Source organism: Staurois parvus, unplaced genomic scaffold (assembly GCF_062004578.1).
Source record: "Staurois parvus isolate SC_StPar_1 unplaced genomic scaffold, SC_StPar_1.0 ptg000604l, whole genome shotgun sequence".
Classification (NCBI taxonomy): domain Eukaryota; kingdom Metazoa; phylum Chordata; class Amphibia; order Anura; family Ranidae; genus Staurois; species Staurois parvus.
Window position 1 is genome coordinate 8,012,657 of NW_028318400.1, and position 14,229 is coordinate 8,026,885.

Below are 14,229 nucleotides of genomic sequence, written 5' to 3' on the forward strand. Positions count from 1 at the left end.
AAATAAAAAAAAACAGCTTGGGGATCCCCCCAAAATCCATACCAGACCCTTATCCGAGCATGCAGCCCGGCAGGTCAGGAAAGGGGGGGGGACGAGCGAGCGCCCCCCCTCCTGAACTATACCAGGCCACCTGCCCTCAACATGGGGGGGTGCTTTGGGGAAGGGGGGCTCCCCCCCAAAGCACCTTGTCCCCATGTTAATGGGGACAAGGGCCTCTTCCGTTATTGGGATAATTGGTCAGCCATTTTTTGGGATTTTAGCATATTTTGTTTACCAGTAAAGTTGAAAATTTTTTGTTCCAAATTTACTGATAAAAAAAATGTGCCAAAATCCTGAAAAACAGCTGACCAATTAACCCACTAACGGCCCGAAAATCGTTCGATTTTCTTTTCAGCAGAAAAATCGGCCGATTTTAGACCCATCTATGGCCTGCTTTACATGGGTCTAAAATCGTCCGCAAAAAAAATCGGCTGATTTTCAGCCCGTTAGTGGGTTAATTGGTCAGCCATTTTTGGGGATTTTGCAACTGTTTTTAATTGGTAAATTTGGATAAAAATTGGCCGATTTTGCAGATCGGCCGATTTTAGCTGCAATGATCGGCAAATTGGCTGATCTTTTAACAGATAAATAATCTGCACATGAGCCATGACCTGCAAGAAAAAGAATAAAAAAAAAGAATAAGAAAAAGAAAAATGCAGGCCTTAAATGGGGCGAAAACTGACCGTTTTAAAAAAAAAAAAATCGGTTGTTCAATGGGCCGACGTTACCACCAATGGTAAAAAAATTGTTCGATTTTCGCCCCATCTACGGCCTGCAAATATAATAGCGAAGTAATTACTTCTGTCCCTGCAGAGAGCTGCGCTATTATATTTGACATTAAAAAGTATAAAGGTTGCAACATTGTATCTATTTGTATCCGAATAAAAACATCTATATCCGGAATGGATACAAATGGATACAATGTTGCAGTCTCTATACTTTTTAATGTCAAATATAATAGCGGAGCTCTCTGCAGGGACAGAAGGAATGTTTCAGCTGTCATCGGGGTTTCCCACTGACAGCTGAATTTTAAATTATTTCCGTGAATTAAATAAATAATAAAAAAAACAGCGTGGGTCCCCCCTCTCATCCATACCAAGCCCTTCAGGTCTGGTATGGGTATTAAGGGGGAACTCCACGCTGAAATGTAAAAAAAAACCAGCGTGTTTCCCCCTCAATATCCATACCAGACCCTTATCCGAGCATGCAGCCCGGCAGGTCAGGAAAGGGGGGGGACGAGCGAGCGCCCCCCCCTCCTGAACCATACCAGGCCACATGCCCTCAACATGGGGGGGTGCTTTGAGGCAGGGGGGCTCCCCCCCCCAAAGCACCTTGTTGATGAGGACAAGGGCCTCTTCCCCACAACCCTGGCCGGTGGTTGTGGGGGTCTGCGGGTGGGGGCTTATCAGAATCTGGAAGCCCCCTTTAACAAGGGGGCCCCCAGATCCCGGCCCCCCCCCCTACGTGAAGGAGTCTGCGGTACATGGTCCTTATATAGGTATGGGGCGGGGCCAGCCGGGAACAGCAAGCATGTGACATGGGGCGGGTCACTCGGATGATGTCCCCGGCTGGCCCCGCCCCATAGCTATATAAGAAATGTCAGACTGTCTCCTGCATTCAGCTAGTTAGCCTCAGCGGAGAGACAGGGTGACATTTCTCAAATAGGTAAGGGGCGGGGATGATGTGCCCGGCTGGCCCCGCCCCATACCTATATAAGAACTGTCAGCTAGCCTCTTCTTCACAAGGCTGGAAGCCTCCGACGGGAGCGGAACCTTTTTTTTTTTTTCTTTTTTCGGGTCCCTGCCGCCGCCGCCGTGATTGACGTTGGATCTACTTCGGGGGGACATTGTTTTAATAAAGGACTTGTCAAAGACCCTGTACTGTGGTTTTTTTTACACCACACTTTTTTTTTTGTGAAGGAGTCTGCGGGACCATGTACCGCAGACTCCTTCACGTAGGGGGGGGGCCGGGATCTGGGGGCCCCCTTGTTAAAGGGGGCTTCCAGATTCTGATAAGCCCCCCGCCCGCAGACCCCCACAACCACTGGCCAGGGTTGTGGGGAAGAGGCCCTTGTCCTCATCAACATGGGGACAAGGTGCTTTGGGGGGGGGAGCCCCCCTGCCTCAAAGCACCCCCCTATGTTGAGGGCATGTGGCCTGGTATGGTTCAGGAGGGGGAGGGGGCGCTCGCTCGTCCCCCCCCTTTCCTGACCTGCCGGGCTGCATGCTCGGATAAGGGTCTGGTATGGATATTGAGGGGGACCCACGCTGTTTTTTTTTTTTAATTTCAGCGTGGAGTTCCCCCTTAATATCCATACCAGACCTGAAGGGCTTGGTAAGGATGAGAGGGGGGACCCACGCTGTTTTTTTTTTTTTTTTTTTTTTTATTGTGGACCTTTATTTTTACATTCAGCTGTCAAAATAAATATTATCTAGACCTTTGAAATAAGTAAAATCATTACAGAAATAATTATAAAGGATAAGAAACAAAAATAGAATCACTAGAACTAAGGAAATCTAATTAGATTACATGAAGATATGCCGAGTGCTGTTTATTAAACACAATAGACGCGAGCGAGTACCGGCTGTCAGAGGAATCCACAATCAGATTCACTATTAGTCAGTGGCTAAAAAGCAAACGCCCATGGCAGAAGTCTAAAATGTGTTCTGCACATGCTCAGTTGTATCTGCCAAAGACACTGCACGGGCTTCTAGATTTTTACTGTGTCGATTTCCTTGAAAAAAACGATTTTTAACACATTTTTAATTTTTTTGGAAATAGCAGATATTGTTTAAAGTGAAGTCCTGATATTTGGCAAAGCAAATTTCTAAGTGAACATGTCTCTGCAGTGATTTTTCATGGTTTTAGACTTGCTTCTTAGCAAGTCTGTTTTGTGAGTCTGATTTCGGGCGTGTGTCTTTTTGTGAATTAGATTGGGCATCTGCTTATGGGCTCTGGTCAATAGTGAATTAGGTTGCAGGGTAAAAAATGACGGATGCCCATGAAAATTGGGCTTAAGCCCATAAATATGCGCCCACGCCCAATAGTGAATCAGGGCCATTGTGTCCATGGAAGATTTATTTTTTTTTCCACAAGTTTCTGGAAAATGACAAAAACTTTTTTTTTTTTTTTTTTTTACACAAAATTGTCATTTAAATGATTTATTTCTTGCACAAGCCATGAGTATATGTGGAATTATACCCCAACATACATTCTGCTACTTCTACCGAGTATGAGGATACCACACGTGTGACACTTTTTGGGAGCCTAGCCACATACAGGAGCCTGAAATCCAATGAGCACTTTGAAAGCCTGAAAGTGCGTAACTTCTTCATTTCACTTCCCCACTACCTATCACAGTTTTGGAGGCCCTGACATGCCAGGATAGCACCAAACCCCCCCAAATGACCCTTTTTTGGAAAGTAGACACTCCAAGGAATTTAAAAAGAGGCATGGTAAGTATTTTGCAGATCTAATTTTTTCTCACAAGGTTTTGAAATATAAAAAAGAAAAGAAAAAATATATTTTTATTTTCTTTCTTCATTTTCCAAAAACTTGTGGTAAAAAAATAAATTCTTCTATTGATTCAACATGCCTCTCAGCAAATAGTTTGGGGTGTCTACTTTCCAAAAAGGGGTCATTTTGAGGGGTGGGGGCATTTTATGCCCAGCATTAGAGGTTTATGCCACACATCACTCACTCTTCTAACCACCTGAAGACCAAGCCTTTTCTGACACTTTTTGTTCACATTAAAAAAATCTGTATTTTTGCTAGGAAATTAAAGTGAACCCCCAAACATTATATATTTTCTTAGAGCAGACACCCTAGTAAATAAAATGGTGGGTGGTGCAATTTTTTATCTCACATATTACTTACACAGCGATTTTTCAAACGCAATTTTTTTGAAAAATATACACTTTTTTAATTTTAATGCACAAAATTACAATATATTGGCCAATTATTTGGTATGATATAAAAGATGATGCTATGCTGAGTAAATAGATACCAAACATGACATGCTTTAAAATTACGCATGCCCTGTGCAATGGCGACAAACTGCATACATTTTTAATATCTATAGGCAACGTTTTAAAAGCCTTTACAAGCTACCATTTTAGATTTACAGAGGAGGTCTAGAGCTATAATTACTGCCCTTGTTCTGACGTTCGTGGCGATACCTCACATGCATGGTGCAATCGCTGTTTCCATACTGGGAAAGGGTCAACGCTCACGACCGCAGGTGTGCGCGTGCGCGGATGGGCGAGGGTCCTTTTTTTTTTTTTTTTTTTTTTTTCTGATTTATTTAATTATTTTTACACTGTCCCTTTAATTTATTTATTTTTTAATCACTTTTAATGCTATCTCAGGGAGGGGGAGGGGGGGCCATTTTCTCCCGCTGCTTGTAAAGGCAATTCTGCAGCTAATTAACCACTAGGAATGCTTTTACATGAAAGCCCATTGCCGGCTGAAAAAAATAAAACCAGGATGATGCCTGCAGCTGCAGGCATCACCCTGGTATAACCATTCAAAGTCCAGTGATGTACCAATACGTCACTGGTCCTTGTTGGGTGTATATGCTATGTTCTTTTTTTCTTTATGCAGCCTGTGGGCTGAATGAAAAAAAAGAGAAGAAATCTCTGCCAGAAAAAGTGTGTGGTATGCCCACCATTAGAAACCTCCCTCAATCCACCCACTTCTAATGGTGGGCACATATGAAATGTGCCAACAAATATAAAATATATATGCCGAAGCATGGGGGCCATCCACCCACTGGCCACCCCAGGCCCCCATGCTTTGGCATACATTCTCTTTTTTTTAACTGCGGATGAAAAATCTCATCCGACAGCACTGCACACACCTACTTATGTCTATTCTGAAAGCAAGACCCTGTTGCTGTCATAATAAACAGGTCAGTGCTGCAGTTTGACGTTCCTGCAAAGAAATCAACAATGGTTAACAATAAAACATAAACTCAATAAAACAACTTTATAAGGAAAAGTGTGTGGTGGTATGCCCACCATTAGAAACCTCCCTCAATCCACCCACTTCTAATGGTGGGCACACATGAAATGTGCCAACAAATATAAAATATATATGCCGAAGCATAGGGGCCATCCACCCACTGGCCACCCCAGGCCCCCATGCTTTGGCATATATTCTCTTTTTTTTAACTGCGGATGAAAAATCTCATCCGACAGCACTGCACACACCTACTTATGTCTATTCTGAAAGCAAGACCCTGTTGCTGTCAGAATAAACAGGTCAGTGCTGCAGTTTGACGTTCCTGCAAAGAAATCAACAATGGTTAACAATAAAACATAAACTCAATAAAACAACTTTATAAGGAAAAGTGTGTGGTGGTATGCCCACCATTAGAAACCTCCCTCAATCCACCCACTTCTAATGGTGGGCACATATGAAATGTGCCAACAAATATAAAATATATATGCCGAAGCATAGGGGCCATCCACCCACTGGCCACCCCAGGCCCCCATGCTTTGGCATATATTCTGTTTTTTATAACTGCGGATGAAAAATCTCATCCAACAGCGCTGCCCACGCTGACTTATGTCTATTCTGAGAGCAAGTTCCTGTTGCTGTCAGAATAAACAGGTCAACGCTGCAGCTGAAAGCATTCCTGCAAACAGAAATGGTTAACAATAAAACAACAATAAACCAGTGAAAGTCGAACAATCACAAAAATGACAACAACAAAAAAAACTATAACTATTTTTGGTTTTTATATTTTTTTATTTTTTTGGGGGGTATTTGTACTTTTATTTATTTTTTTTATTTTTTTTATTTTTTTTTCAAAACTTCAAACATTTAAACAGCTGGTAGGGTCTCTCCAAATGCGATAGCCAGTTTCCTGACTACCTAACATCTTTTGAGACCCTGTGTAAATGTGCCCTGATCTGTGCCGTGCTGTACCCTATACTAATAGTTCACTAGTGTATGGTAGAGGCGGAAGCAGGGCTTGATGCAGAGGCCAGGTTGGCCAGGACAGGAGGGACAACAATAGCGGCTGTCACGCCTAATTCCACGTTTGCTGCAGACACGACATCTTTTTTGGGGTCTTCTTTGGGTTGGGGTACCAGGAATGGTATCGAGAAAATGTCTCTCATGCAGACGGCTAACTGCATCTGGGAGAGGGATTTGGGGCGCAGCACCTTCTGGATACAAAAGGGCCCTGATGTTCTCTAACTGGAAATTTAGGTATGATCCACTATGTCCAGTTGCTTTATAGAGAACAAAAGCATTATATAGAGCCAATTGAAATAAATAAACTGACACTTTTATGTACCAGCGTTTGGATTTTCGGGAAACTAAATACGGCTGCATCATCTGGTCATTGAAGTCCACCCCTCCCATGTTAAGGTTATAATCGTGGACACAGAGGGGCTTCTCAACAACACCAGCTGCCGTGGTAATTTGGACGGTCGTATCTGCGTGAATGGAAGACAGGAGGTAAACATCCCGTTTGTCCTTCCACTTCACTGCAAGCAATTCTTCATTTCTCAAGCAGGCTTTTTCCTCCTTTTTAAGACGGGTATTTACAAGCCGTTGGGGGAAGCCTCGGCGATTAGATCGCACAGTGCCACATGTGCAAATTCCCAAATTGAACAAATGTCTAAATAGTGGCACGCTTGAATAAAAATTGTCCACGTATAAGTGGTACCCCATATGGAAATAGGATGACGCCAAGTCCCAAACTATCTTGCCACTGCTCCCCATGTAGTCTGGGCATCCGGGGGGCTCCAAGTAACTATCTTTTCCCTCGTAAATCCGAAACTTACATGTATAGCCTGTTGCCCTCTCACAGGTCTTATACATCTTGATCCCATATCTGGCACGCTTGCTGGGGAGATATTGTTTGATTACAAGGCGGCTAGAATATTGAATGAGGGACTCATCGATGCAGATGTTTTTCTGGGGAGTATACACATCTGCAAATTTTTGGTTAAAGTGATTTACGAGGGGCCGAATTTTGTGGAGCCGGTCAAATTCAGGGTCACCCCGAGGACGACTGAGTGAGTTGTCGTAGAAGTGCATAAAACGCATTATACTCTCATATCTATGCCTGGCCATGGCAGCAGAGAACACGGGCATGTGAACAAGAGGGTCGGTGGACCAATACAACCGCAATTGATTTTTATCATTAATGCCCATGTTGAGGGTTAGGCCCAAAAAAACTTTAAATTCGGAAACCGTAATGGGTTTCCATGCGAATGGTCTGGCAAGGTTTGAATTTGGGTTGGCGGCGATAAATTGGCGTGCATATAAATTGCTTTGATCCACAATCAATGCATAAAGATCTTCTGTGAAAAACAGCTCAAAAAAATTAAGGGGAGTATTTAAATTTGCTGTTTCCACCTGAATTCCGGGTTGGGCAGTGAATGGGGGAAGTACGGGTGCTGCAGAATTTGTGGGCTGCCAATCGGGATTTGCAAGCACATCCGGAAGGACACTAGGGGCTCTACGGGCCTGTCTGCGAATTCTTGGTGGCCGCGGGACACTACTTGTGCTCGCCACCGCACCAGCTTGTACTGCACTTATGGGACTCGCCACGTCACCAAGTGATACTGCAGTGCTGGTATGCCTACGACCAGGACGTACTAGGCCTCTGGTGCTCGCCAGTTCACCAAAAGATACTGCGGCACTAGTACTGGCACTCTGCTGCATATGAGAGTCATCATGCATTTGTACCACCTCAGCAACCTGTGAATGGGATCGGGTACGCCTGACCTTAGCAGGGACCACTTCCTCGTCGTCTGAGCTAGCTGTCAGGGTGCCGCTGCTGTCTATAGGTTCGTATTCTGAGCCTGGTTCTGCCAGTGAGTCTTCCCCTTCGCTCTCACTTGACATGCTCAGAATCCTATAGGCCTCTTCACTAGTGTACCTTTGCTTAGACATTTTGGCCACTAAATTTACAGGTACCTAGTGCGACTCACGGGAAAAAGAGCGCCTGGCTGTCAGGGACTGCTTGAACCGCTACAAAAAATTTACCGACAAGTGCTAACAGATATCAGGCCTGATTCTGTGAACACTGCGGTTTTGTGTGTAATATGTATCAAGTGACAGTTATCTACTGACACTGCACTTGCCGGGGGAGAAGGGGGGGGCGTAGGGGCTAAACGCAGGTGCTGGCAGGTGTTGGGGCTGATCCCGCTAACACTGCGTTTTTGGGGATACTAAAGTAATGTGAATGCTGGTATAGCGCTGATCTGATCAAAGATATTGATCCAATCAGACACTATACTAGCAATGAAGGTTTAGCGTGCAAGTAAGCGTGTTCCTGGCAATCAAGGGGTCAAATGTGATTATTTGTGTACTAGCGGGCAAACTGGTGCTATCTGGGAGGGGCGCTAAAACTATCGGAAGTCACCAGTACCAAGTCACCAGTACCAATACAGTGATCAGTAAAGATCTGTTCACTGTAATCAATGACACTGGTGACAGGGCAGTGAAGGGGTTAACTGGGGGGGGGGGGCGATCAAGGGGTTAAATGGGATTACTGATGTACTGGCGGGTAAACTGGCGCTATCTGGGAGGGGCGCTAACACTATTGGAAGTCCCAGCGACACTGATACAGTGATCAGTAAAAATCGCTTCACTGATCAGTGACACTGGTGACAGGGCAGTTAAGGGGTTAACTGGGGGGGTGGGGGGGGGAAATTAAGGGGTTAAATGGCTTTATTGGTGTACTGGGGGGCAAACTGGCGCTATCTGGGAGGGGCGCTAGCACTATTGGAAGTCGCCAGCGACACTGATACAGTGATCAATAAAAATCGCTTCACTGATCAGTGACACTGGTGACAGGGCAGTGAAGGGTTAACTGGGGGGGGGCAATCAGGGGGTTAAATGTGTCCTAGACTGTGTTCTAACTGTCAGTGTGCTGTTTTACTCACGTTTAAATGTCTCTTCTTCTCTGTCTGGAACGGAATGTGTCCAGGCAGAGAAGAATGACATCATATCCTGCCCTGTGTAAATATCAACACAGGACAGGATAGGACAGGGACCGATCATCCGATTTCAGCCAGAAATCACTGGCTGAAATCTAATGATTGATCCCTCCTGGATCGAATCGGATCACCCGCGGGAGTGTCGGGAGCACGGAACCCGTTTTTAAACGTGGTTTTGCGCTCCACTGCCGCCCTGCACACGTATATACACAGTGGCAGGGCGGCAAGCGGTTAAAATGTATGTTTGTGAAATAGCGACAAATTACGGTACCTAAAAAATATCCACAGGCAACATTTTAAAAGTCTTTACAAGTTACAAGTTTAGAGTTAAACATGAGCTCTGGTGCTAAAGTTATTGCTCTCACTCTGACTTTTATGGTGATACCTCACATGTGTGGTGTAATCACTGTTTACAGAGTGTGGGGCTTACATGCATGGTAGCAAAAGGGGACAGGGGAACTTTAAATATTTTTGAATTTTTAAATAAATTTACTTTATTTAAACTTTTTAAGATTTCTTTTTTTTATTTAACTTTATTGCTATGCCAAGGGATGAACAACATCCCTTGTGATATTTGAGGACAGTGACAAGTACTCTTTATTGAGAGATCTGGGGTCTATAAAACCCCTGATCCCTCCTCTTACCTTCAAAGCATCTGATTATACTAAACTTGGTTAGATCTGATGCTTGTCTAATGGCCAGTAAACAAAAATACCAAACCAGAATTGATGAAATCCTCAACACTTCCAGAATCATTTGTCACATAGGAAGGGAAGGAACAGCTTTGTACTCAACCAACCCAACTGCTTCGGTGGTGGGTGGTGGTGGCTCCCTTTCCAGCCCTATAAAAGTGATTATATGGTTGTAGAGCCATTCAGATCCCTTTTTACCTGAAAGTCAATTGCTGGCTGTAAAAATTGATACCAGGATCATGGCTGGAGTTTAGGTTAATTGACTACTGTCTAAATTGGCCCTAGTATGATATTTAGAGATGAGCGAATCGAACTTGGCGAAGTGGAATTCGTTTCGAATATTAGGAAAAATTTGATTCGCACCGAATCCGAAAATTAGCAAACTTCGGATGCACGAATCGAATTTTTCCCGATCGGCCGATTTTCATCCCTTCTACAGCCGGCAAAAAGTGTCCCTGCAGAGAGCTCCGCTATTTCTGACAGTTCTCTGACAGTTCCTTCACATTTACAGCGGTTGAAACATTGTATCTATTTGTTTCCATTTAGGATACAGATGTTTTTATTTGGAAACAAATAGATACAATGTTTCAACCGCTGTAAATGTGAAGGAACTGTCAGAGAACTGTCAGAAATAGCGGAGCTCTCTGCAGATACACTTTTTGCTGTACTGGAATTCTTATTTTCATCCTACTTCTTCTTCTTCTTTTTCATCCTCATCCTCATCCTCTTCTTCTTCTTCTTCTTCATCCTCATCCTCTTCTTCTTCTTCTTCTTCATCCTCATCCTCTTATTCTTCTTCATCCTCATCCTCTTCTTCATCCTCATTCTCTTCTTCTTCTTCATCCTCATCTTCTTCTTCTTCATCCTCATCTTCTTCTTCATCCTCATCTTCTTCTTCTTCTTCTTCATCCTCATCTTCTTCTCCTTCTTCTACTTCTTCTTCATCCTCATCCTCTTCTTCTTCCTCATCCTCATCTTCTTCTTCTTCATCCTCATCTTCTTCTTCTTCATCCTCATCTTCTTCTTCTTCTTCTTCATCCTCATCTTCTTCTTCTCCTTCTTCTTCTTCTTCTTCTTCTTCTTCTTCTTCTTCTTCTTCTTCATCTTCTTCTTCATCATCATCTTCTTCTTCTTCTTCTTCTTCTTCATCCTCATCTTCTTCTTCTTCTTCTTCATCCTCATCTTCTTCTTCTTCTTCATCTTCTTCTTCTTCTTCTTCTTCATCTTCTTCTTCTTCATCTTCTTCTTCTTCATCTTCTTCTTCATCCTCATCTTCTTCTTCTTCTTCATCTTCTTCTTCTTCTTCATCCTCATCTTCTTCTTCTTCTTCATCTTCTTCTTCTTCTTCATCCTCATCTTCTTCTTCTTCTTCTTCATCCTCATCTTCTTCTTCTTCTTCTTCTTCTTCTTCCTCATCTTCTTCTTCTTCTCCTTCTTCTTCTTCTTCTTCATCCTCATCCTCTTCTTCTTCTTCCTCATCCTCATCTTCTTCTTCTTCTTCTTCTTCATCTTCTTCTTCTTCATCTTCTTCTTCTTCTTCATCTTCTTCTTCTTCTTCTTCATCTTCTTCTTCTTCATCATCTTCTTCTTCATCATCTTCTTCATCATCATCTTCTTCATCTTCTTCTTCTTCTTCTTCATCCTCATCTTCTTCTTCTTCATCCTCATCCTCTTCTTCTTCTTCCTCATCCTCTTCTTCTTCTTCTTCTTCTTCTTCTTCATCTTCTTCTTCTTCATCTTCTACTTCTTCTTCTTCTTCTTCATCTTCTTCTTCTTCATCTTCTTCTTCATCTTCTTCTTCTTCATCATCTTCTTCTTCATCATCTTCTTCATCATCTTCTTCTTCATCTTCTTCTTCTTCATCTTCTTCTTCTTCATCTTCTTCTTCATCTTCTTCTTCTTCTTCATCTTCTTCTTCTTCATCATCTTCTTCTTTATCTTCTTCTTCTTCTTCATCTTCTTCTTCATCTTCTTCTTCTTCATCTTCTTCTTCTTCTTCATCTTCTTCTTCATCTTCTTCGTCGTGCCCCGTGACTGCCCAAATGAGTGAAGTGTGCGGTGATTCTAAGATCGACGGCACTCATCTGCATGTCATACTGACTGACAGTATTATTTCTCTTCCCCAGCAGACTCCAAGGGCATTTAAATTAAAGGTACAATGTTCTGCACTAATATAAAGGCTCTCTGAAGCCTAGAAACCCTTTTAATAAGTTAAATTTGCAGCGAATAAATTCGCATCGAATCGAATTTATTCCGCAAATTCGGCGAGTCAGCCGAATCGAATTTTTGAATAATTCGCTCATCTCTAATGATATTCTACTGAATGCATCCAAGATAGCGTCTGCACCATCTGTCCCGACAAAACTTTGAATCAACAGGGAGAAAAGCTTGAGAGAAATATAAAGCAGAAAATAATAATAAAATTTTTTTTGTCAGGTTTCTACAAGACTACTATAATGTTACTGCTGTTACAGAAATATGACTTTATTTTGACACCTGAAAGAAAATTAATTCTACCTAGCAAATTACACAAACATTATATAATCATTGATTATATTCAGGAACTTTTTGATAAGAAAATGGTTTATTCCATGCTGTAGTCTTATAGTTCTGCAAGCAGAGGTTAAATACTAAACATTCTATTCTGTTCTAGGGGCACATATCTAATCTTTAAAGGATGTAAAATAGGCTGGAGCATGCCTAAGTTAATTACAGTAAAATTGTGTGTGGGCTTCAAGCATTGAAGATGAGCACCAATATAATTCATGCATTACGGATTCTAGATTTTCAAGAAGTAATCATTGCAGAAAAATATAAAGCTGAGGATTTTATTAATTGTTTCCTGGTTTATCATGCTGGTGTATCCTTTTTAGTATCAGGAAACAAAGTATGCACAACTGAACAACTATAGTATGTAAAAGATGCAATCATAAACGATGACCTGCAGTTGCTCCAAATGTTCCCAGCACCATATGGGCAGGGGCTCATGAAAAATGTTTTCAGTTTTCTGTAAAGTTCTGCAGAATAAATCATTATAATATTCAAAATTAGTAACAAGTACAAGTAGTCATTATAAATCAACTTAATAATGTATGAATTGAATACTATCTGGCCATAAGAATGCTCATATAAAGGCTATCTACAACCAAAAATACATGGATAGAAAACATTAAATGTTTATAACACAGAAGATCGGGATTTAGATTGTAAGTTCCACTGAAACACAGGTGGTACGCTATGTGTTATACAGTATAATATATATTTTTTATATGACACTAAATGATCTTTATTAAAGAATAATTTTCATGAAATATTAAGCTGCCACTGCTTGCTAGTTCCTGAAGATGCTAGTTGTCTGGCTGTGTTTGGCATATTACTTCTGAGCAACAGATGTGGAAGAAGCATACAGTATAGCAGATTAAAGTAAAAAAAAGGGAGAATTCCATATTTTATATCTGTTCTGTTTCAGGAAGTCAGAAATAATTGAAGTCAAAGAAATAGCATGATAGTCACTCAACTAGTATTGTCAGGTTTCCTTTAAGAGTAGTACTTGTAAAAACAACATTTTTTTCTCATTTCTCCTCAACAGATAGTTGCTTCTGATGGAACCCAAGAAAGTACTCCAGTAACTGTCAACATTGTGGTTATAGATGCAAATGACAACACTCCAACGTTTTCTAACATCTCCTATAATGTCAAAATCTATACAGATATGTCACCAGGAGAGACTGTTATAAGAGTAAGTACTAGATATTAGAAAATCATCATTATTTACACTTACAAGAAATCTATGGGCACAGCATACACTTTTTTTACTGTTAGTATTGTAATAACGATACAAACAATAGTTAGTTTTGACAATCAAACATAAGCTTACTTGAAAAAAATGTCCGTTCATGTTGTGAGTGATGTCTATACCCTGGCCATCTTCATCCACAACTTCCTTGACTGCCTGCATGCTTTGCAGCTTCTACTCTGCTCTTTATGTTCAATTTCTAAGGACTACAGATCCCATGGTACCTTGATGCCTGCAAGCTGTGACTTCTGTACTATCTCCACCTTCTGAAACTTCTCCTCTCAGCACCTCTGTAATTCAGAAGGCAAGCTTTGTGAAATGTGTGACAAAGCTGTGCTTATCCACAGGGCATAGTGACTCAAATCACAAAACTCAAGGAAATAAATGATTGGGGATCTTCACAAACTAAGTTTACAAACTTCAAGATCATTTGGATTAATAGAAGTAGTCTAAAAAGTATTGAAATTCAATGTGGACAGGAGCATATGATTTCACATTTTGACTATAGATATGCTTTAATCAAAGTAAAAAGTAAGTATACAATATTATTCATGCAAGCAGATTGCTCAATCTCCCATTTTTGAATTCATAACCCCAGTGGAATTACATGTTAGAGTAACAATATTAACAAATATTCACCTTTTTGAGGTATTTACCCATAAGTCATCAGAAAAACTGTACTATTTGTTTGATTGTAGGTAGAACATGTATTGTTTCCACTGGGTTTCTTCAATACATT

At 41.6% G+C, this 14,229-nt stretch overlaps 1 protein-coding gene across 1 annotated transcript in view; it reads left to right on the forward strand.

Annotated features, from left to right (window-relative positions):
- Positions 1 to 14,229, forward strand: part of PCDH15 (protocadherin related 15) — a gene marked incomplete at its 3' end in the record, with an annotated part of 1,039,494 nt that overhangs the window by 805,017 nt on the left and 220,248 nt on the right. The window contains exon 15 of the mRNA XM_089692803.1: positions 13,284 to 13,433. Within this exon, the coding sequence (XP_089548929.1) occupies positions 13,284 to 13,433 (150 nt within the window). The remainder of the gene's footprint in view (positions 1 to 13,283; positions 13,434 to 14,229) is intronic.